Raw genomic sequence first — 24,046 nt, forward strand, 5'->3', positions numbered from 1 at the left:
ATTTTAAAGGGTGGTTGGGAAAGATCTTGAAGAATGCAATTCCATTCCCTAATCTGAAGGGTGAAGGATTCTTTGAATAGTACAGGTAGAACAGGCTGGGTCTTTGTGGTCTTTGTATTTTTTTAAATGTTTAAACTTTAAAGAGGCAGTCACCTCTAAGATAGACTGGTAATAAGACTGAGGTTTAGCCTTATTCCAGGGTTTAAAATACCATCCTGGAGGAAAAACTTTTGAAATTAATTTTGAAGGGCTTTCTGTACAAAATCCTTCCTCAACAGTTAAAATTCTTTGGAAATTTTATTTTTCTATAGATTCATTAGCTTTAGAAAGTTTCATTTGAGACAAAACTATTTCTTGAGAATTTAGTTTTGAAATGCTTTGAGAGTCGTGAGATAGATTTTTTGAGAAATTTACTATCTCAGGCTTTGAAAGAGGGATATGGAGTATACCTTTACCCTTAGTTGAAAAAGAGGATGACTTTGGACAAATCTCTGGTGGAACGTCAGCCACAGGCTTTGTCTTTCTATATTTTTGGACCATTTCCAATAAAATTTAGGAGGTTGCTGTGCAAGCCATTTCTATATTTGAAATTGCTTATTGGTAGATTCTTCTTTGTGAGAAAGAATTTCTTCCTGGATGATCTTCGTCCAGGTTCTGATTGGCTTTAAAGAGGAGGGAATTATCTCATTCTTTAGGCTTTGTACTGATTTTGAACTTGCTTTTGGCTTTTCTTCTTTATCCTTTGCTTTTACTTTTTAAGGCATTGCCACTCCTGTTTTTGAAGGAATAGAATCATTATGTTGCTTTTCTTTTAATTCCTTGAGTTCTATTTTAATAGTTTTGATTTCTTTTTGGAGGTCTTGAATAGTAGGAAGGGGATGCTTTTGCCTTTTCTCTTTTTCCAAAATCATAGTTATATCATAAGTGTTTCTACTAGATGAAGAGATAAGGATCTCGGTTTTTAAAATTTCTTTGAAAACTTGTTTTTGAATTTGGGGTTCATTAATATACTTGATAGCTTCAAGAAGAGCTTCTTGTTGCCTAGTGAGCATATTAATGGTTTTTGGAATCTTGTCATAATCTGATTCAGAGTATTCAGATGAGTTTTTAACTTTATCAAATTGGAATTCTTCCTCATTGTTAGATGGATTAGAAAACTCTGATTCAAAGGTTTCAACCAGAAGAGCTGAAATTTTATTTAAAATTTTTCTTATATTTCCTCACTATTTATGCTTTTGGTTCAAAACACAAGCTTCATTCACCAAAAGAAGAAACCTTATTCCTCTAAACAGACCTCTCTAAGCCAACGTAACTATCCCAAAGATCATTCAATGGAAAGACATTACACTTCCGGAAGAATGGATACTCGAAGGAGCAACCCAACCTGAATCTCCACAACAGACGGAGCCAAACACAAACCTCAAAAACATAACCCAGTTTCCAGATGGGAAAGTAAAGCTCACATTCAACAGAATATCAACTTCCTCTAGATTTTCTGATGAGACTTCTTCCACTTCAACCATAGATATAGGGAGGGTTTCAAATATACCCTCTTTCATCTATGCCCCTTACAAAGAACCTGTTCCAATACAAAGCTTACCAAGATTTTCAACATCAAATTTGCCAAGCCTAAACACCATATTATAAAATGTTGATTACCAAAGCAATGTCTCAAGATCTGTTTACAATGAAAGCCAACTGAAGAAAGAGGATGACATGGAATCCATCTCTACCCCATTTTCACCGTCATTATCAGCAATAACCCAAAATCTAGAAGCAAAAATTAATATAATTTCAAAAGAGTTTCAAATCAATAAAAAGCTTTTACATAAATATTTCTACTCAAAGAAAAACCATTCCAAAAAACTCTGATTTTTTAAAAAATTTCAAAAGAAAAAGATAGTATCCAAGAAAGATACTATGAGTTTTGTTTACAAAATAAAGTCCAAATCAATTTTTTTGATTGGTTTCAAATTTATTGCAAAGAAAATAGTAGTTCATACCCTTTCAAAGATAAAATCAATTAGTCATGTTACCATTAGAAACAAAGCCCTAGAATGGAAGGTCGGAGAAAACCAAACCATCCAGTCTGAACATCCTCCTCTTCGGAAGATAACTATTCCTTATGAAGAAAAGGAAATTGAAGCCGCGCCTTACAAGCTAGTTGGAGAGGATTTTGAAAAGAATATCAAAAATATTGTTCAACAGAATAATTTTTTAAATACCTGTCTTAACACGATAAGAAAATAACTGGTTAGGATAGAAAGCGAGATTCAAAGACCTGCTACAGTCTTGATCTCTGCAGTCTCCAATACTAGTCATCCAGAGGAAAAGAATCAAACAGAGAAACTTAAAAACCATGTCTTCAAACCTTATCAGATTTTAAAACCTAGTCAAGACCAATTTTAAAAGCAAACTGAGTTTGCTAGAACAGTTAAAGAATAGCTTAGCAAGTTAGCCACTTCTGAGTCTTCAAAGAACGTAAAACTGGATACTCCTCAATCCAGTAGGAATATTAGTGCTATAGAGCAAGCCCAAAGCAGTGAATCTAATGATTCAGGACCAGAAAGTGTTACTGAAGAACCCTCCCAGATCAATAGATTGGGATGGCAAGCCCCTAGATTGACTTGGCATACTCCTAGGACTATTGCCCCTGACCTAAGCATAGAAAACATGAATAATATCCTTACCCAGTCTAGATTCAATGCCTCTTTTGTCTATGAATGTAATCTAGATAGAATGTCTGAGTATAATGTTCTTGATCTCTTACAACATATGACCATGGCAACAAATGCCTACAAAACCCAAAGCGATACCTCTGATAGAGCCATAGTTGAACTCGTTATAGCCAGTTTTTCAGTCCAGCTTAAAGGATGATAGGATTACCATCTCACTCAAGCACAACAGCTACAAATCCTAGGTGCTATCCAAACCACAATAGAAGAAACTCCTATCCTAGATGAATTAGGAAATCCAATTGAGGATGTTGTGTCAACCCTAATCCTTATGATTTCCTTCCACTTCATAGGAGATCCATCTCACCTCAAAGATAAGAATGTTGAACTTCTCAACAATCTGACAAGTAAAAAGCTTAGCAATTTTCAAGCCTACAAAGACACTTTCTTGACCAAAGTAATGCTTAGGGAAGACTCAAACCAGCCATTCTAGAAAGAAATTTTTTTAGCCGGTTTACCTAAAATACTAGGTGAGAGAGTTCGGAATATTATCAGAGAAGCCCATAGTGGCCAAATCCCTTATGATCTGTATACTTATGGTGAATTAGTTAGCCTTACCCAGAAGGAATGACTAAAAAATTGCCATGATCTTAAGCTCCAAAGACAACTCAAATGGGAAATGAAGAAAACTAAGCAAGAACTAGGTAGTTTTTTTAACCAGTTTGAGTATAATCCCATAGAGCCTTCTCCTACTTGTAAAGGAAAATATAAGGAAATTTTTTTAAAATCTTATAGGAAAAAACGTTTTCACAAAAGCACGAAGGTGTTAAAGAACAAAGAAAGTTTTTACAAAAGGCCATCTTCTTCAAAATATTCAAAATAGAAGCCCAAAAAAGATTTTAGTAAAATTACTTGCTATAAGTATGGTAAGAAAGGCCATACTTCAAAGTATTGTAAGTTTTCTGGAAAACTTCAGGAGCTTCAAATAGAAGAAAAAATTTTAAACAAAATTTTAGCTCTTTTGGTTGAAACCTCTGAATCAGAGTTTTCTAATCCCTCTAATAACGAGGAAGAATTCCAAATTGATGAAATTAAAACCTCATCTGAATACTCTGAATCAGATTCTGACAAGATTCTAAAAACTATTAATATGCTCACTAGGCAACAAGAAGCTATTCTTGAAGCTGTCAAGCATATTAATGACCCCCAAATTCAAAAATAAGTTTTGAAAGAAATTTTAAAAATTGAGACCCTTATTCCTTCATCTAGTAGAAACACCTATGATCTAACTATGATTTTAGAAAAAGGGAAAAGGCAAAAGCATCCCCTTCCTACTATCCAAGAACTCCAAAAACAAATTAAAACTATTAAAATAGAACTCAAAGAATTAAAAAAAAAGTAACAAAATGATTCTGTTCTACTCCAAAGCTTGATTTTAAAATAAAACAGTGAATCGGATTCTGATGAAGAAAATGATTTTCAAAATATTGAGGTTTCTGAAAACGTTTCAGAAAATTTCATTAATGCTCTAAAAGAAATAACCTCAAGACAATATCTAATTCATATAAAACTCATTTTCCTTGATGATTTTCAAATAGAAACTATAGCCTTGTTTGATACAGGAGAAGATCTCAACTGTATTAATTATGAGTTAGTTCCTAAAAGGTATCATCAAGAGACAAATGAAAGACTCTCCTCTACTAATAATTCAAAGATTAAAATTGTCGAAAAAACTGAAGCTGCAATTTTTTAAACAAAGACATTGCTTTAAAAAATATTTTCATTCTTATAAAGGATTTACATCAAACGGTTATTTTAGGGACTCCTTTCATTAATTTGATTACTCCCTTCAAAATAATTACAGATGGCATCATTTTCAAAGCTAAGAATTCAAAAGTCGTTTTTCCTCTTTTAGAAAAATCTAAGAAAAGAAATATCAATCTTATAAAAGCTCACTCGATTTATAATTTTGAGATAAATGCTTTGACTAAAGGAAAGTAAACCCAGCTATTCCATTTGAGACAAGATATGGGTTTAAAAAGAATTCAAAGCCAATTGCAAAATGATTTTATTCAAAAAGGATTTCTGATTTCCAAGAAAAAAGTGAAAGAGAAGTTTGTTCAGATCTTTCAAATGCTTTTCGGAAAAGAAAACAACATATGGTAGATCTACCATATGAAAAAGAATTTAGTGAAAGATAAATCCCTACCAAATCCAGGCCTATCAAAATGAACGAAGTCTTAGAAAACTATTATAGGATAGCAATCCAAGACTTTAGAGAAAAAATGTTTAATTGCCAAATCATGATCCTCCTGCTCATATGCAGCTTTCTATGTCAATAAAAATAGTGAAATAGAAAAAGGTATCACTAGGTTAGTAATTAACTATAAACCTTTAAATAAAGCTCTTAAGTGGGTTAGATATCCTATTCCAAATAAAAAAGATTTCTTCAAAAGCTTTATTCTGCTTTCATTTTTTCAAAGTTTGATATGAAGTCAGGATTTTGACAAATCCAGATTCATCCTAGAGATTATTACAAAACCGCATTTACAATTCCATTTGACCAGTATGAATGGAATGTAATGCCATTTGGCTTAAAAAATGCTCCTTCTGAATTTCAAAGAATTATGAATGATATTTTTAATCCATATTCAAAGTTCTGCATTATATACATTGATGGTGTATTAATTTTTTCAGATTCTCTTGAACAACATTTTAAATATTTAGAGACGTTTTTCTATGTTGTTAAGAAAAATGGTTTAGTTGTTTCAAAATTCAAAATCTCTTTATTCCAAACAAAGATTAGATTTCTTGGGCACTACATCTCCTGGGGAACTATTACCCCAATTGAAAGATCTCTAACCTTTACTTTAAAGTTTCCTGATAAAATTTTAGAAAAAACTCAATTCCAGAGATTTCTTGGCAGTTTAAATTATGTCATGGACTTTTATCCAAATTTAAACTGTTTAGCAAAGCCTCTCCATGATAGGTTGAATAAAAACCCCCCTGCATGGTCTGAATAGCATACAAAGATTGTTCAAAGCATCAAAAAATAAGTTTCTGAAATTTCATATTTACGTCTAGCTTATCCATCTACATTCAAAATAGTTGAAACTGATGCATAAGATTTAGGTTATGGTGGAATTCTTAAATTCAAAGCAATAAAGAATGCATTGTCCAGTTTACTTCTGCACACTGGAATGATACTCAAAAAAATTATTCAACCATTAAAAAAGAAATTTTTTCAATAGTCCTATGCATTTCAAAGCTTCAAAGTAATCTTTTAAATCAAAAATTTCTTTTAAGGATTTGATTGTAAATCTGTAAAAGAAGTATTACAAAAAGATGTTCAAAATATAGCTTCAAAGCAAATTCTTGCCAGATGGCAAGCTATTCTTTCTGTTTTTTATTTTGAAATTGAATATATAAGAGGAGATTCAAATTCAATATCAGACTTTCTAACCAGAGAGTTCCTTCAAAAACAGGAGTGACAATGCCTCAAAAAATAAAAGCAAAGGAGAAAGAAGAAAAGCCAAAAGCAAGTTCATAATCAGTACAAAGCCTAAAGAAGGAGATAATTCCCTCCTCTTCAAACTAATCAGAACCTGGACAGAAATCATCCAGGGAGAAATTCTTTCTCACAAAGAAGAATATGCCAATAAGCAGTTTCAAATACAGGAATGGCTTGAAAACAACCTCTTGAATTTTAAGAAATGGTCCAAAAATATACAAAGACAAAGCTTGTGGCTGACGTTCAGCCATATATTTTTCCAAAGTCATCCTCTTCTTTAACTAAGGGTAAAGGTATGCTCTTTATCCCTCTTTCAAAGCCCAAGATAGTAATTTTCTCACAAAATCTATCTCACAACTCTAAAAGGATTTCAAAACCAAATTCTCAAGAAATAGTTTTGTCTCAAACGAAACTTCTTAAAGGTAATGAATATATAGAAGAATAAAATTTCTAAAGAATTTTAACTGTTGAGGAAGGATTCTGTACAGAAAGTCCCTCAAAATTAATTTCAAAAGTTTTCCCTCCAGGATGGTATTTTAAACCCTGGAATAAGGCTCAACCTCAGTCTTATTACTAGTCTATCTTAGAGGTGACTGCCTCTACAAAGTTTAAACATTTCAAAAAATACAAAGACCATAAAGACCCAGCCTATTCTACTTGTACTATTCCAATAATCCTTCACCCTTCAAATTGGGGAATGGAATTGCATTCTTCAAGATCTTTCCTAACCACCCTTCAAAACACCTATCCTTCAAGTCTCAGTACCACGTTTAATTATTGTGATTACCAACAAGCTTGGTTCAACACCTTTCTCTTGCAAAATGAAGGACAAAGCCATTCTTGACTTTTTTACTTCGATACTAGCACGATCCAAATCTCAAAGATCCCTTATTGGTTTAAACGATGGTGAAACTATTATGGTAATATTCCAAAAACCATAACACCTGAAGTATTCCCCTTGTTTAATCACTTCAAAGCTCATTACAAACCGAACACAATAGAAAGACAATTCCCCCCTTTGCTTTTATTTTGTTCAAACTTCTTCCTCCCTTGGGTATGTGTGTGGTATTTCTATTTCAATCAAGTAGCAGATGGAGAAGTCATGCTTACCCTCATATTCGAAGTTAAGTGGTGGGACAAATTCAACCACCAAGAAAAGCTATCTACAAAGATGGTCCAAAATTTCCTTACAAAGAACAGCTTCTTACTAGCACCTAAAGAACAAACTACCTTCTTGGCACATAAGTCTTTTATACTTCCAAAACTGACAGTGGCTCAAACGGAAGAAAATTTCCTACAACTAATCAAACAGTTGTCAGAAACCGCTTCCTCTAAAGGAAAGTCTAAAGCCTCATCATCCTCTTCAAGCACCAGCTCTGCAGCCATTAACTTAGATGGTGACTCAAATAAAGATGATTATTTTGGGATATTCAAGCTCATAAAATAAAATGTTAAAAAGCCTTGTAAAGCCCTTGGGCTGAAAACCAGGAATGGTGGCCTATGGTAACTTTCTGTAATGGGCCAAAAAACCAATTTATAAAAAAAAAGTCTTTTCAAAAGAAAAAGAAGACAAAAGATTCTGCACTATTATTTCTGAAAAGAAAAAAGACAAAGACTCCATTATTTCGAAGCATGGCAGACAACTTATACTTAATTTCAAAAAAATAATGAAGCCCCTTAATCCATTATCAAAAGCATCTAAAGAAAGAATTATTGAAGCTGAAGGCTGAAGACCTCCATAAATAGAGGAGATTTCAAAGAAGAAGGGAGACTGAAAAATCATAAGAAAGTCTTGTATTCTTCAAGTTCTCTGCATATCATTAGAAATATAGTGAGAAAAGAGTGTTGAGAGTGAGAGAGAAAACCTTTTCTCTTATATTTTATAACTCTTGTAAATAATATTTCTTTTTAAAGCTTTTATTTCAAAGCTTGTATATTTGTTTATTAAGTAAAACTTATTATTTTCTTCTATTCTTTGTGCATAATTCTATACTAAGTGTATGTTTTGTGTTTGCCTTGTTTGAGGATCCTGCTTAAATAAAACTTGTATTTACATGCTCTTTAAGAGATTAAGAGATGACATAATATCTCAACGGGACAAAGTCTAGGGCACTGCGAGAATAACTAATTAATTATTTAATTATTTTTATTTAGGGTTGAAGCTACTATGTTAGTCTTAACATTTGAATAATGATAAGCTTCCAAGTGCAGGCCTGCTCACTAGGTTGCACAATCCATTTATTGGTATGAAAAATTATATATTATTATTTAGAGAATCTCGCAATTAGGTTTACTCATCAGTGCGAGTGAGAAATATTGAAATTTGGATTGGGTAATCCATGACGGGTTGATCCGAACCCATTTAACTTATCTATGATTAATATTATTTTTTTATTAAAAAAAATAATTATTTCGTGTTAGTAACTGCTAAGGAAGTTAGTAACACAAAACCAATATGAGAAGTTAACTCCAAGTTAATATCTCTCACGCTACACATCGAGAGTTAAAAAAAAAAAATCCCTTTAATTTTTTCCAGCACTAGAACTTTACTAAATTGGATTATAAGATACATCTCCTTTGTAAATTGTATGTGATTTAATTTGATGAATACATTTGTGAGATCATTAAGAGGTAGGTGACTTTTACTCCATTGTTATTTAGTTTCATATATAACAATAGTCGGCTTGCAAGCCAGCAGGCTAGCTCATAGGCAACGTGGAGTATGAAAGCTTTTAGAACTTAGCAAAAGTGCCCGCAAGTGGCAATGTCGATGGAAAATATCTGACAGGCTATGTTTAAGCATAGGATTAAGTTAGTCGTAATCATCCATTATATTGGTGGCTAAACTATAAATAGCTATCTTAGGCATTGTTTCTTACGCAGCGTGTATGAATAAGAGCCGCTTTACTTTGTAAGACCTTATACATCTTTGTAAAATCTTTTTTACATATTAAAAGTTATTCCTCTCAAATTGCCATTCATGTCTTGCATTTTTCCCACATCCTTTATAGCCATGAATTGTCCTTTAATTATCGTTGATAGTAGTCTTTGGGAAGTTAATTACGATAAAAAGTAACTAAAATCTACGCATGTTAAAATAAATTGAATTACTTGAGTTTTAAAGAATTCAAACCGAGCTTGATCCTAAATAAATAAATTTTGAACTCATATTGAGCTTAAAAATTTAAATTTTTATTTGAGTTTTAAAAAGTTAATTCTAATTCAAACTGAAACTTAAATATAAAAATGTAAATTCAAAATAAGCTTTCTAGAGCTCAAATTCGATTCAAATTTATTTAGGTTAAGCTTAATTGAACTTAAATAACAAATTTAGTTTTTTTTTTAAATTTTTAATGCTAAAGTATTTAGTAATTATATTTAAAATAATTAAGATATTTTATAATTGTAAATGATGGATGAGTCAATTCAAGTAGTTGAGGGTAAAATTAGTATCAATTGTGATAAATTTGTGTTTTTAACCGCAGTTAAGTTGACTGCAAACACGAGTCGCGGTTCCAAAGACGCGAGTATTGGAAACTTTGACAGTAAAAAGCAGAGAGAGAAGAGTCGTGCAGCTGTCTCTCCCGAAAATTTATGTGTCTTTCCAAGAAAGTGAACGAAAAAAAAAAAAATAAAGAAAAAGAGAAAGAGAAAGAATCATTGAGCTGTGGTTTACCAACTCAAAAAATTAATAATAATCGAGAAGCGCTTGGATCTGTCTGTAATTGATCTGATCTTGTTGAATCAATTAGGAAGAAGGAAATGTCAACAGGGAAAACGGGAAGTAGGTCTCGAGTTAGTAAGGAGAATGGAACGAAACTTGAAGAAGGTTTGATTGTTTTCAAGTCTGATAAGTTCGATGCCGATGCTTATGTTCAGACCAAATGCTCTCTCAACGACAAGGTTTCTCTCTCTCTCTCTCTAAAAAAAAGAAAAAAAATCAATATTTGATTTATTTAACTTGTTGAATTAAGTACTAATCATATCATATGGTTACAGGAAATAAGGCAATTATGTTCGTATCTTCTGGATTTGAAGAAAGCTTCTGCTGAAGAAATGCGTAAAAGTGTCTATGCTAATTATGCTGCTTTTATCCGGTAATTCTGTCCTTTTACATCGATAATTAAGAAAAATTCGCAGCCATTCTTATTCTTGTGTTCGTTCAATTTCCTTATGTTTTAATATCTTGGGAATCCACATTTTGAAGCAGAGGTCTAATGTTGTATTCCAAGTCCATATGTGAGTTAGGAAACGTGTTCATTCAAACTTTTGTATTCATTTTCTCTACTGCATTAATGAAAAGAAGAATTATCTTGTTTCTGAGCTCTGGCCACAACCAATTTGGTTGTCATTGGGGCAATTGCTGCCTCCATAAAAATGAAAATGTGCTGAAATTTGAATTTGTGATTTCTTTTTCAGTAGGTAGCAAAACTAAAAAGTAAAACACGAAAAGAAAAAATGGTGGTCATGAGGGTGTTAGTATAGTCTTGTAAAACGTGGACATAATGCTCATTTCCCGCTTTTGATTTGCCCAAGAATTTTGGGTTCTCACTTCTTTTATAATTTGTATTCCTCTATTTTGGTGAAATGTGATTCTAAACTAAAGGTGGGAAATCTCAGATTCCCAAAGGTTTGGGACGTGATAAATCAAAATTTTTTGTTCTTACCCAAATTTGAAATAAAAGAAAAATATTGTTTTTGTTCCCAATCAGCTAGGTTTTGTCCTAAATTAGCATAGAAAGTTATCAAATTAAGCTCCATTGGAACAACTTGTCAGCAGGATGCACGCCCTGCTGATAGAAATTTGGCCTTGCTACGATTGCTTTAATTTGTAAAGTTCATGGACCGTATTGGTAACTTTGAAGAAGTAGCTACAATTGAAAAAGCTTGTAAATTTGGACATTTTTAGTCATCTGCCCTTATTGTTTGGATGTCTTTTACTCAACTACTCTTTAGTTGAAGATTGTAACACAATTATATTCAATACAATCATAATATGTTACAACTATGCCTTTGTTAAAGTAGTCTGAACTTTTTATGTAAAAATAGAATAGTAAACTTTGTTTGGATGTCCTTTAGTTGTTTGCCCTTTATTTTTCAGGTGTAATCCCTTCAAATTATTGTCAATATACAATTGTTAGAGTAGTATCTGGAGTTAAAAGTAGGCTTAGTTGCCAAATAAATTATGTACTTTACATTTCTTTTCAAATCTAACCTGTAGTTTTTAATTTTTCAAATATTAGCAATATGTTTTAATATTGATTTTAATTTTAGTATCCAGAGAAATTATTAATCAAATTTTGCTGATGTGGCTACAATTTCAGCAAAAGAAAAAGAAATTGAATCAACATTACAATTGGTAACTTTTTCTTTGTACTTCAAGCAAATTTTCTCTTGTTACTTCTGTTCGAAATCTTAAGACTTAAGGCTTAAAACACTTTTAACCATTAGAACAAATGGCAAAAGAGAAAAAAAAAAAGGTTAGAGATGGATAAGAGGTTAGATTGTTGATTCTTCTTCTAATCCTAATAAACATGAGTAAAGTGCTAGAGAAGAATATCTGTTGTTAGATTATCTGTTTATTACCTTAAATGACGCAATTTTTCATTATGGAATAAGTTAACAACTCTAATGTTGATCCAACCCCTTTTTTCATCATTATGGCTGGAATAAATTTGTCAGAGGCTAAAATTGAAATTAATGTCAAAGTATGTTGTTAAAATTGATAATTTAAAAACTACAGGCTAAATGTGAAAATAAGTTAAAAGTACAAGATTTGTTTGGCAATTAAACCTTAAAAATATTATAGTCAACTTTAACTAGTAACATAAGGGTGTTATTTGTAATATTGTTCAAGTATTTTCATGATTCTAAAAGTAAACAAACACGTTAATGTGATACACTAGACACAATAATAATTCGTACCTGGAAATTGGTTACCCAATAATCACATTCCTAGGAATGGGATTTAGCAGGTAGTTAACTACCCATGAAAAAAATGTAAATTTTTGTAATTAATTTGGTATGAATATGTTAAATACCTCTGACTCAATTGGTGAAATAATATCTCTCCAAAAAAGCATGTCTTTTTTACTGCCGCATGAAGAAAATATTTGTTGTAAATGAACAAAATATTGAGGAGTTGATGTAGATCATAGTTCTTGATGCAGATCTCTTCCATATGGAAAGGGAATCTTTTCCTTACAGTAGATCCAGAAGTGATGTAGCTTATTCACAAATCAAAGTAGTGTAGGTCCTAGCGTAGGAGAATTAATTTTTTTCCTTTTCCCCTCAACCGTAAATATAAATAATACTTCTATAAAATATTCCACGTAGATGGTTCGGATAAATAAAATGCATCTTATTCTTCCTATTAATAATTATATAGAATTTGAACTAGGAATAGATAGAAAATCATTTTCAAAAGAAATTGCTTATTCTTAAACTTAATTACTGAATTTGCTGGAAAATGGACATCAAGTTTAAATTTTAAGGGAGCTCCTTTATTTCCAGATTGCATCTCCTTCAAATATGAGTCTTGTGTGAAGTTATGCTGGAATCTTAGCTATCTGCACTCATTGTACCCATGTCTTTGAACTGAATGCTAACTTATGTCATTTTGGATCAGTTTAGATGTGCGGACTATGGGATTACTTTTCCTATTCTCTACTTGAAATACTTTATTGATTTTCTTTTGGAAGTTAAAAGTTTTTGTTTTTTTGATTAAAGCACTTCCAAAGAGATATCAGATTTAGAGGGGGAGCTTTCATCCATCAGAAATCTGCTGTCTACTCAGGCTACTTTAATTCATGGTTTAGCAGAGGGAGTTCACATTGATTCAAAGGTAGAAGCTCCTACAGTAAATGGTTTCCTAAATGCTGAAGATCGAGAGCCATCTGATTTGGAGAAGTGGTCAGTAGAATTCCCTGATCTGCTTGACGTTTTGTTAGCTGAGAGAAGGGTGGATGAAGCTTTAGCTGCTCTTGATGAGGGAGAGCGTGTAGCATCTGAAGCAAAAGAAACAAAATCATTGAGTCCTGATATACTTTGGTCATTGCAGACGGCTCTTACAGAGCGCCGGCAGAAGTTAGCTGATCAGCTCGCTGAAGCTGCTTGCCAACCTTCTACCCATGGTAGTGAACTTCGTGCAGCTATATCAGCTCTTAAAAAGCTTGGGGATGGCCCTCGAGCCCATAATTTACTACTCAATGCGCATTTCCAGAGATATCAGTACAACATGCAAAGCCTTCGTCCATCAAGCACCTCATATGGTGGAGCATATACTGCTGCACTCTCACAGATAGTTTTCTCTGCTATAGCCCAAGCTGCTAGTGATTCATTGGCTATTTTCGGCAAGGAACCAGCTTATACCTCTGAGCTTGTTATATGGGCTACTAAGCAAACAGAGGCTTTTGCTGTTCTTGTTAAAAGACATGCATTAGCATCATCAGCAGCTGCTGGAGGTTTAAGGGCTGCTGCAGAGTGTGTTCAAATAGCTTTAGGTCACTGTTCTTTGTTGGAAGCTCGTGGCTTAGCACTTTGTCCTGTGCTCTTAAAACTCTTTAGGCCTAGTGTTGAGCAAGCTTTAGATGCCAATTTAAAACGAATTGAAGAGAGCACTGCTGCTTTGGCTGCTGCTGATGATTGGGTATTAACTTATCCTCCAACGGCTACTCGACAGTCTGGCAGGTCTTCTGTTGCCTCTCTTGGTAATACTACATTCCAACATAAGCTTACGAGCAGCGCCCATAGGTTCAATTTGATGGTCCAGGTGAACAATCTTTGCCACTTGTTTAATCAATTAAAACACTAATCTCTCTTCCCCTGCACATGCTTAATTTTTTTCCCCATGATTTTTCAATTGAGCAGTGAATCCAGTCCTTTCTTTTTTACTTTTTTAATTATCATATGCTGCTTGGCTGGCTTCTGATGATCATTTGAAACTGAACAAATTGTTCCTTATACAGGATATTTGCTAGTGTTGATATTTTTTTCTCCCCCATATGCTTGCTGCTCAGCTGAATAAATCCACTTGAATTCACTCTTATATTGAGCCAAGCTGCTTTACCAACAGTTTATGTATTGTTGAAATGCTTTATATCATTAATGTCTTGTTTAACCATGAATAATGTGTTTCTAATGCTAATTGGGGTTACTGATTGATTCCCAATTGGTTCTTTTCTTTACTAGAGTCTTTAATAGTGATTTTAATATTTTCTTTTACTGATGACATTGTTTCATTTGCACTATAGGACTTCTTTGAGGATGTAGGACCCCTTTTAAGCATGCAGTTGGGAAGTCAATCGCTGGAAGGTTTGTTTCAAGTATTTAACTCATATGTGAACATGCTGATAAAAGCATTACCAGGTTCAATGGAAGAAGAAGCAAATTTTGGGGGTTCAGCAAATAAAATTGTACGAATGGCTGAGACTGAAGCCCAGCAGATTGCATTGCTAGCCAATGCATCATTATTGGCTGATGAGCTACTCCCACGAGCAGCCATGAAGCTCTCTCCTCTGCATCAGTCTAATTACAAGGATGATCCTCGTAGAAGACCTTTAGATAGGCAAAATCGCCATCCTGAGCAACGAGAATGGAGGAAGCGGCTTGTGAGTTCAGTTGATAGATTAAAAGATACTTTCTGTCGACAACATGCACTTGATCTCATTTTTACAGAAGACGGCGACAGTCATCTTAGTGCAGAAATGTACATAAACATGGATGGAAATGTGGATGAGGTGGAATGGTTTCCATCTTTGATATTCCAGGTAAGTTTCTTGGTTATAGTTTATGCTCTTTGTTTCTTTTCTTTTCTGGATATTTGGATGATAAACATGTGTAAATACTTTGTATGGATTGCTCTGTCTGACAGGATGGACTTCCCTTATTGTTGTATATTCTTACATGTTTGTAATGGAAATTTGTTGTGCTCAAGTTTTCATAAAAAGATATTACTATTACACAGGTAAATGTAAAACAGTTTTGTTGCTTTCTTGGATATCTGTGCTATACTCGAGAATTATCAAATTTGGGGATTATTCTGCTTTAGTTCTTAACTATGAAATTAGTTGGCTTTTTCTCCGAGATTGAAAACTTAGGAGGTTTTTGGGTTTAGTACTAACTTCTTTTGTCATTGGAAATATATAACAGTTATTTTTCTTTTCCTATCCTATTTAATATTGTTTTATAATCTTCTACTTTAGTGGTATCCTGTTCACTATTTCTCGATCTCTTTGTCAACCATTTTTACATTCAGCCTCTACCATTTACAAGCTGACTTTTTTTTTCCACCATAATTCTTTAAGTTTTGAAAAGAAGGCAGAAAGAGAGAGACAGAGTTTCAATCTCTTTCTTGACCATGTTTGCATTCACCCTCTACCATATGCATGCTGACTTTTCTTTTCCACCATAACTCTTGAAGTTTTCGGGAGAGAGAGAGAGAGTCGTTAGCAACATGTTTTAACAAATAAGCCTATCAAATTTAAAGACAATGCAACATAAGAGGAAGAAGAAAAGTTAAAGAATCAGAAGTTGTGATTGTTGAGACATCATAGAGTATTTGTAATGTTGAAAATAAGCCAAAAAAAGTCGAGGGCCTATTCTAGAGAAGACAAAGGGTTAATTTTCATGGTCATGGTGCTAGAGGAAGAACATAAAGAGACCATGGAAAAGGCAAAGGAGATTGCAAACTCGCCTTATTTCATACTCATGGTGTGTATAAGAGCACTTCAACATTGCACTACAATAGTTTTATTTGTGCTAATGAAGTTCAATATTTCACTTTGATTTTTGACATCCAAGATCATCTGACAACCAACTTATCCAACTCAAAGTCTTGATTTGTCAGCAGTATAAAGCTCGAGATTCTCTCACTGGAGGAGGATGATGCAGTCAAGAAATTTCAAATTTAGGCATTATTTGGATTTAATTCTTGGTTATGAAATACAGATTCTTCTCACTAATTTTCTCTATAGGAAGTTTAGGTGTCAATACTAAGGAATTCTGTTGTCATTAGTAATATTTATAAAGTTGTTTTCTTCCCATCATATTTGGTGTTAATCTGGAATTTTCCTATTTTGGAATTCCTTCTCAGTAATGATAGGATCAACTTTTAGTGTGTAAGTTTACATAGTACCTATGTAAACTTTATTATTTTAGAAGAAACTGATTTGAGCAACTAAAAGTCAAATGAAAGTTTGTACTTTGTGCTTTTGTTTCTTGTGTTTGTTTGTCCTTCGTGGTTCTCCGTCAATTTGACTAGTTACAACATACAAAATCTTGTGTGTTTCATATTGATTGGAACTGCAGTTTTTGGTGAAGTTAACTGGATTTAAAGAATGTTGTAAATTGGTTAAGTTCACCATTAAGTTGGATTGGCATAAGGAAACGCCAGAACTGAAACTTGTGCTGGATGAGAAAAAGGCTTTCAACTCCTCTTGAATCGTATAATTTTTGGAATTTAAGGGAAATTAACTTTCTCTAACAAATTTTGTCTCAATATATTATGTCAGACATATATCCATTGTACTCTTATGTCTTATGTGTTCTTGTTGTTATATTACGATTTAGGAATTTTTCTTGATTTAGGAACTTTTCTTAAAACTGAACCGAATGGCTAGCATAGCAGCAGAAATGTTCATGGGGAGGGAAAGATTTGCTACATTACTGTTGATGAGGCTTACAGAAACAGTTATATTATGGCTATCAGAAGATCAAAGCTTTTGGGATGACATTGAGGAAGGCCCAAGGCCCTTGGGTCCTCTTGGTCTGCAGCAGGTATGTAAATCTGGCACCTTTTCCTCTATGCTTTTATGTTTTGCTGGGTTGTTAATATGCTCTATTTTCCTGTCAACATGCAGTTTTATTTGGATATGAAGTTTGTAATCTGCTTTGCTTCCCAAGGACGCTACTTATCAAGGAATTTGCATAGAGTCGTCAATGAGATCATTTCTAAAGCTGTGGCAGCATTCTCTGCTACAGGAATGGATCCTGACAGGTATATAAGCAGTTAAATTCTGCTCTTTTGTGTTGTGTGATTGTTTCAAATATGATAATGAACAAGTTATGATCAAGAATATTGTATGCTGTTTCTTTTTTCTTTTTGTTGACTTTTACATCCTATGAATGGTAGATTTCATTTTTATATTTGTTTTTATTTTGTAAAGAAAAAGATAAAGAAGAGATAACATCATGACCCTAATCCAAATCCTTCAAAGAAATGTCAGAAGATTCATCTTTCTGGGTAAAGTATCAAAATGAATAAATAAATCTGAAGAGGAGTACCCCTATCTGTACTACCTGCTTTAATGGGATGGCATGGGACCTCAAAATACATTCATCTATCAAGATTGTTTGATGGCCGGCCTTACTGCCCTCTCATCACCGTAACTTTGAGTTCTAAGATATGATATTAATTACTGCCTCTCTGTTCTCTTGAAAATACTAGTTTGATGCTCCCTGGAAGTGTTCAATGCTTTTAATGTTTCATTGGTTATATATTTAGTTTCTAGGTTTTCTGAAATATAGTACAATAGGTCTAAAAGTTTTTATTTTAGACCGTCTTGTTTGTCTTTAATGCAACCAGTTCAGGCTTACTTGGTGAGTTTTAGGGCAAGTTGCAACACCCTCTTTACACTTGCAGTGTGTAACTCAGAATCATTTCATTTCTTAAAAGTGATTAGTTAGACATAGTTTTCTTTGTCTTAAAAGTTATTTAGTCCTCCAATTATACTTCAGTTCCCCGACCATTTAAGTAAGTAGTGCTTTAGTTCTCAAGATTTTAAATGAACCAACCAAGAATGTAATCTTCCTCTTTTGGGGGTTAAAATGTTATTTGAAAACTCAAGGATGAATAATGCTGTTCAAAGTATAGGGACTCGACTATATAATGATGTTTGATTGGTATACTGAAAATAAAAACAATTAAGGAACATATAATTCATTTATGAAAAACAATGATCTAAGTAACTATTCTCAAATGTGAGGAGGGTTTTTATTAGTCACCTTAACTTTTATGCTTCTGTTAAGGTTCATGAAGATTATGCTAAAAAAGATGCTTTTAGACTTCAGGAACTTAGAACTATGTTCTAGGATTCTATTAGTAGTAATTTGGGATTCATCTCAGTAAAAGTTAAGAGTCCCTCTAATACTGTTCACAGTGCTGAATCTACATTTCAACCAGCCTCTACTATCATTTTCAATTTTTCGTTCTCTTTAATGCTGCTCTGTTTCCCAGTCATTTTTAATTTTAAACTCTATCCATTTATAGGATTTTATACTCTTTATAGCATTCAGTCCTAAATAGCCCACTTAGTTCTGAAATTCACGCAAAACCAGATTTTAATCTGCACGCTATCATGCATTAAAGAGTAATGAATTTAGTGCATATTTGAAGACCATTAAGTACTAACCTTCCATGTGTGGTGTTACTATCTTTTTCGACTTGTGAGATCAATGATCATTTTTCTTTCAGCAACCTATGACTTTGTTTCCCTGTCCCATGCTATGGCATATTCAAATAGACCTTTCCCTTCCAACAAGCAGTGTGTTTCTCTTGGGGGATTTTGGTTGTTGAATTTAGGTAGGGTTTTGATAAGAAGGAAATGCAATTTCTTTTAATGATGTGCAGTTTGAGGCTGTATAGTGTATGTATGATTGGGGCATTCAAGAATTACCAATTCTAGCCATAGGTCTGCGTGTTTGTTAACTCATCTTTCTTTTTCAAATTCAGTTGACGTCGGACTGAGTCATCAAATGTATTAAGGGGCTTAAAAACACATGTATAATATCTAGGCGTGGATCTGAACTTAATGTGGGACTGAGTCATCAAATTGAGTTTTTCCTTGTAGCATGTATATTCTGTTTAAACTCATAGTTAAATAAATAGCGGAAACAATCAACAGGATGATTCATGGAATAGATCAATTATGGATTTGTTGTCTGCTGTCATCTGTCTGCCTGAAATGTCAGTTTTAGTTCCCTTTCTCCACCTCTATTCTTTCCCATATTTTCCTTTTATTGGGGGTGTTGATGGGTGTTCAAATCCTGCAGGCAGTTAAGATTAATAGTTACCTTTTTGTGCTTTCCCCAATTTGAATATCCATGTGAAATCTAAATAGCTTGCATTTCTGTAGCTCATTCCGCTTTTCTATTTTTCATGCCAGTGTACTGCCAGAAGACGACTGGTTTAATGATATTTGCCAAGAGGCAATGGAAAGATTAAGTGGAAAACCGAAAGCTGTTGATGGAGATCGGGAACTTAATAGCCCAACAGCTTCCGTCTCTGCGCAGTCCATATCATCTGTCAGATCTCATGGGAGTTCCTAAGGTAGGTTTACCCCTTCTGTAAATACGGTGGTGAATAGGTTCCTTGATGGTTTTGTAAGCAGATCCTTGAATATCTTGATTGAAATCTTTTCATTTTTTTCTTTGTTTCTTTATATGCCAACCACAATTAGGATATGATCGGCTATTTGTCCCCATGAGGGTTGAGGTCTGTGTGAAATCTGGGAATCCTCTCTTTTTATCTTTTTAGTTTGCCTTTTGGGTTCGTGTTTTGAGTCTGTAAATGCTGATTATTTTATTTGATTCTGAATCCAATTGTGTATTTATTCTTTGATTTTTTTTTCGGTACCAAGTATGAGTGGAGGTCTGACATCTTGATCTATAGAATTTCTTCTACTTCTTATCATATTGATATACATGGTTTGAGGTCTTAGGGAAAGGGAAATGGAGGAGAATGAACGAGGATCTCTTCTCAATTTATTTGGCTACTAAGGAGATGAAAGGTAATTACTAGCTTTAAGTCCCTGATAAAAGTGGTTGAAACTGATTGTATCTATACCCTTAATTTTAACTTTGAAGTGCAAACTTTCACCTTTAAGTCTCCGAGTTTGATTCGGTTAAAATTTATTTAATTTGTTTAAATAAATGAATCTACTTTGTTTGATTTATTAGCTTGTAAATCACCTCATTAATATGTTTGAGCTAGCTCTTAAAATACAGTAAATAATTTGAGTTTTAGTTTAGAATTTATATATTTGATTTGTTATATATATAAAAGATCTATTTGAATTTATTTATTAGAATAAAATTATAAATATTAGTAAATAAATTATAATTCTAATAAGAATATTTTTTTTTTTTTTATGAATGATGGTCAATTTAATTTATAATTTAAGCTTGTTTAGATTCAATTAAGTTCAATAAAGTCTGATAAATTTAGTTTGGGTTTAACTCAATAATGAATGAATTAAACTCAAACTAGTAAAAATTCTTGCTACTTGGCTTGCTGAATTCAAGTAACCAACAATCTTAGAAACAAATCTTGTAAACTAAGGTTAGCAATGAGTTGAGTGGACATATCAGATGCATTTCAGCCGCCTCTCCATTTTTTTCCCTCATTTTTCTTGTTATGTATTAAGTTTCATCTTTGGTTTATGGCCGGTTATTTTTAAATCGGATGGTGGTTTTTTTTTTTTATTAATTAATTTTAATAAATAAATAAAGTACTTTTTGAGAAGTTATAATTCTCTATTACGAGAGTTTTGAATTCTCTTTTCATATGGGTTTTATAGTCTTTTATTAAAGAGGTATTGAGTTCTCTCTATAGGAGTAGTGAAAAAAAAAATCAAATCCGATATTTAAACAATCATTCTCGTTAAAAGACATTTATAAAATCGATATATGATTTAGTGTTATGAGTATATTTCTTTACTTATATTTTTTGATGTTTGATGTTTATTTTTACTTTTTATATCAAAATGTACTTATTAATTCTCATTAATAGAATATTTATATTTTTTCTGAAAAAAATGATATGAATGGAAATGAGTATGAGCCAGTTTATAAATAATAAATACTAATAAATTATAATTTTAATTATAAAATTCATATTGTTTGAAAAGGCCTATCGAAACATGTTTATTAATCAATAATTTGACACCTTAATAATTAATAATATGTTATATTTAATAAAATATCATGACACGGACCTCATCTGTAGATATTATTTAATATTTATGCTATCTAATAATTAATACAAAATATACAGAATATAAAATATTTTAATAGAGATATATATCTCAATAATTAATATTCTCATACTTCTTGCATTTAATTTTTGAATAAAGGATTAATTTGTACTTGAATTTATGTCTAAGAGTCAAATATACATATTTAAAATTTTTCTAATAAATAGCTTATTGAACTTGTGTTCAAATGTCAAACACATCTAATTTAAACTTTTTTAGCAAATAGCTCTCTAAATTTGTGTCTAAGAATTAAATACATCAGATTTATACACTCACACACACATATATATATATAGAAATATTTTTCCATTCATTATATTGTATCAATAATTTTTCCAACATATTAACTCTTTTTATGTTTCAAATTTAACATTTTTATATTTTTACTATTCTATTATTATTTTATATTTTTACATATTTGAATATAAACATATATTTTATTATAAAGATAATAAAATTTATTATTAAAGTAGCTATAATAATTATAATTTTTATTATAATAATTTTAATAATATAATAGTCTTATATTTAAATAAGTCATAAACTTTTACCATATTCATTTAAGCTCACATTTTATTCTTTTATAAATACTTATTATTGACTCAAAGATTTCATATGTGATTTTAATGATGCAAAACATTATTATTACTAACAATTTTGTTTAATATTATTTTTCTTAGTAAGTAATCTTTAATTACTATTGATGCATATAAATGAAGATGAAGCCATAAGTGTAGAGATGGATTCAAGAGTCAAAAACTTGAATACTTGAATCAATATGAACATCAAGAAAAAAATCATGAAGTAGTAAAGATGAGAAGGGTGATAGAACATACAAGGGCAATGCAAAGAGCATGTGGAGTCAAGAAACTCGTGTAGACATGATTTCCATAGAATGAATCGGTTGCTTAAGTTTGAAGAATAAACTATACTACTGGGAAGAGTTTATGAGGAAAAACCATATATAGATGGAGAGCTGCATCATTCTACCTTAAAGAAAAAAAATTATAATAATTTTTGGAGCTACAAAAATAGAGTTTCAAATTTTTGAGTGAATTATGCTCAAGTTGTCAGATTGGACTACAACATATGAGATCAATTAGAATTAGTGATATTATTTCTACAAGAGGAATTTTAATATGTCATTCTCCAGATTTATAGCCATGGGAGTCTAGTTTCACATGAAAAAGGTCTTACATCAATCCGAGGTGTATGGAAGATGCAACAGCCAAAATACTAAAGCATGTGTGAACTATCAAGACTAGATGAGCAATAAAATATTTTGATTTTTTTGAAGTATGAAGATTGCTGATTTTGGGGTTTCCAAAAATTACAATGTTGTAGTGGATTGACCAAAATTTCTAAAAAAAAGGGTTTACTATTCGGAGTTATATAGCTCAAGATTTTGAGTTTCTAAATGGTAGTGCCCGTGATTGAAAAGTAAAAAATCCACAGAAGCATTCAGGTCCAATATTTCCAACTGTGAAAGAAGCCATTCATAGCCATGAAGAAATCTTCTCAGCCGTGAAGAAGACTTTCACACCCATGAATTATGGCAAATCTCCAGAATTTTCAGGAAATCATAGTAGAGGTCACGACCAAAGTTCACAGCTGTAAAAGAAGAATTCCCAGCCGTGAAGAATTGTTCATGACCATGACGGGTTTCAGTTTTTCAAATATATTTTTCACATTGATGCTTCACGGCCATGAAGGATTTTTTCCACCCGTGAAGCTGCATTTATAAAAGCTGTTACAACGACTAAATTTGCATTTAATAAGGGTATAACAACTCTATTTAACCTAGAACTATTTAAACATCATTTCTAATGGTTCTAGGTCAAGCAAGAGCATTTACTTGAGCCTCATATTTGTTATATCTCTCAACAGCCTCTATTTCTTCATTAAATTTTTCTTATATTGAAGATTCAAGAGAGGGCTTGAATCATTTAGTAGTTGAGTGATTGATTTTTATATTCAAAGCTCAAAAGAGTTAGGTTGAGCACTTGTGTAAGAGATTAATTGCTCTTGTAACTAAGTTTAAAAATCTTAGATTGGGTTAGAGTGTGAGCCTTAAGAAAACACTTGATTTGAGTGTTAGCCATTGAAACACTTATAAGAAGTTTGAGAGTGAGTTTGAAAACACTTGGGTTTGATCTTACACCCATAAAAGGATCATTGATAGTGAAAATCTCAAGTGAAGCTTGAAGAGTGGATGTAGGCAAGGAGTTGGCCAAACCACTATAAATCTTGTGTTTGAATCTTTCTTCCTTACAATTGTTATATTTATGCTTGCTATATATTGTGATTTGTTCTTGCATTTTATATTGGTAATTGTTCAATTGCATTAATTAATTACTTCCGCTAATATTAGTCTTTATACTCAAGTTTTTCAAAGCAAAATTTTTTAGTTTAAATTGATTTTTGTAGACAACCAATTCACCCCCCTCTTTGTTGCTATTAGGTATTTCAATTGGTATAAGAGCTTGTGCTTTTGATAAAAGACTTAACCGTTTAAGAGTTGATCTATGGCAACCTTAAATGTATTTATTTCAAAAGAAGATTTTTAATTACTATTGATGCATATAAATAAGGATGAAGCCATAAGTGTAGAGATGGATTCAAGAGTCAAAGACTTGAATACTTGAATCAATATGAACATCAAGAAAAAAATCATGAAGTAATAAAGATGAGAAGAGTGATAGAACATACAAAGGCAATGCAAAGAGCATGTGGAGTCAAGAAACTCATGTAGACATGATCTCCATAGAATGAATCGGTTGCTTAAGTTTGAAGAATAAACTATACTACTTGGAAGAGTTTATGAGGAA

At 32.3% G+C, this 24,046-nt stretch overlaps 1 protein-coding gene across 4 annotated transcripts; it reads left to right on the plus strand.

The window, feature by feature from the left end:
* Positions 1–9,705: 9,705 nt before the first annotated feature.
* On the plus strand, positions 9,706–23,463 carry LOC8264741 (exocyst complex component EXO84B). Of its 4 annotated transcripts, XR_007215500.1 has the most exons (9): positions 9,706–10,089; positions 10,186–10,283; positions 12,916–13,957; positions 14,439–14,954; positions 16,774–16,962; positions 17,046–17,182; positions 19,350–19,513; positions 19,905–19,973; positions 21,938–23,463. XR_007215500.1 is itself a non-coding variant. In XM_015722852.3 (8 exons), exons 1-7 carry the CDS (start codon positions 9,949–9,951, stop codon positions 19,510–19,512), a joined length of 2,286 nt encoding a protein of 761 aa, XP_015578338.2. In that variant the 5' UTR covers positions 9,706–9,948; the 3' UTR covers position 19,513; positions 19,905–20,138. The 4 variants fall into 4 exon arrangements, 3 of the variants coding, with proteins under 3 accessions (XP_015578338.2, XP_015578339.2, XP_002525003.2); XM_015722852.3 differs by lacking the exon at positions 21,938–23,463 and having other exon boundaries at positions 19,905–20,138; XM_015722853.3 differs by lacking the exons at positions 19,905–19,973; positions 21,938–23,463 and adding an exon at positions 19,644–19,804.
* Positions 23,464–24,046: the final 583 nt, after the last annotated feature.

The sequence above is a fragment of the Ricinus communis genome, chromosome 4 (assembly GCF_019578655.1).
Source record: "Ricinus communis isolate WT05 ecotype wild-type chromosome 4, ASM1957865v1, whole genome shotgun sequence".
NCBI lineage: Eukaryota > Viridiplantae > Streptophyta > Magnoliopsida > Malpighiales > Euphorbiaceae > Ricinus > Ricinus communis.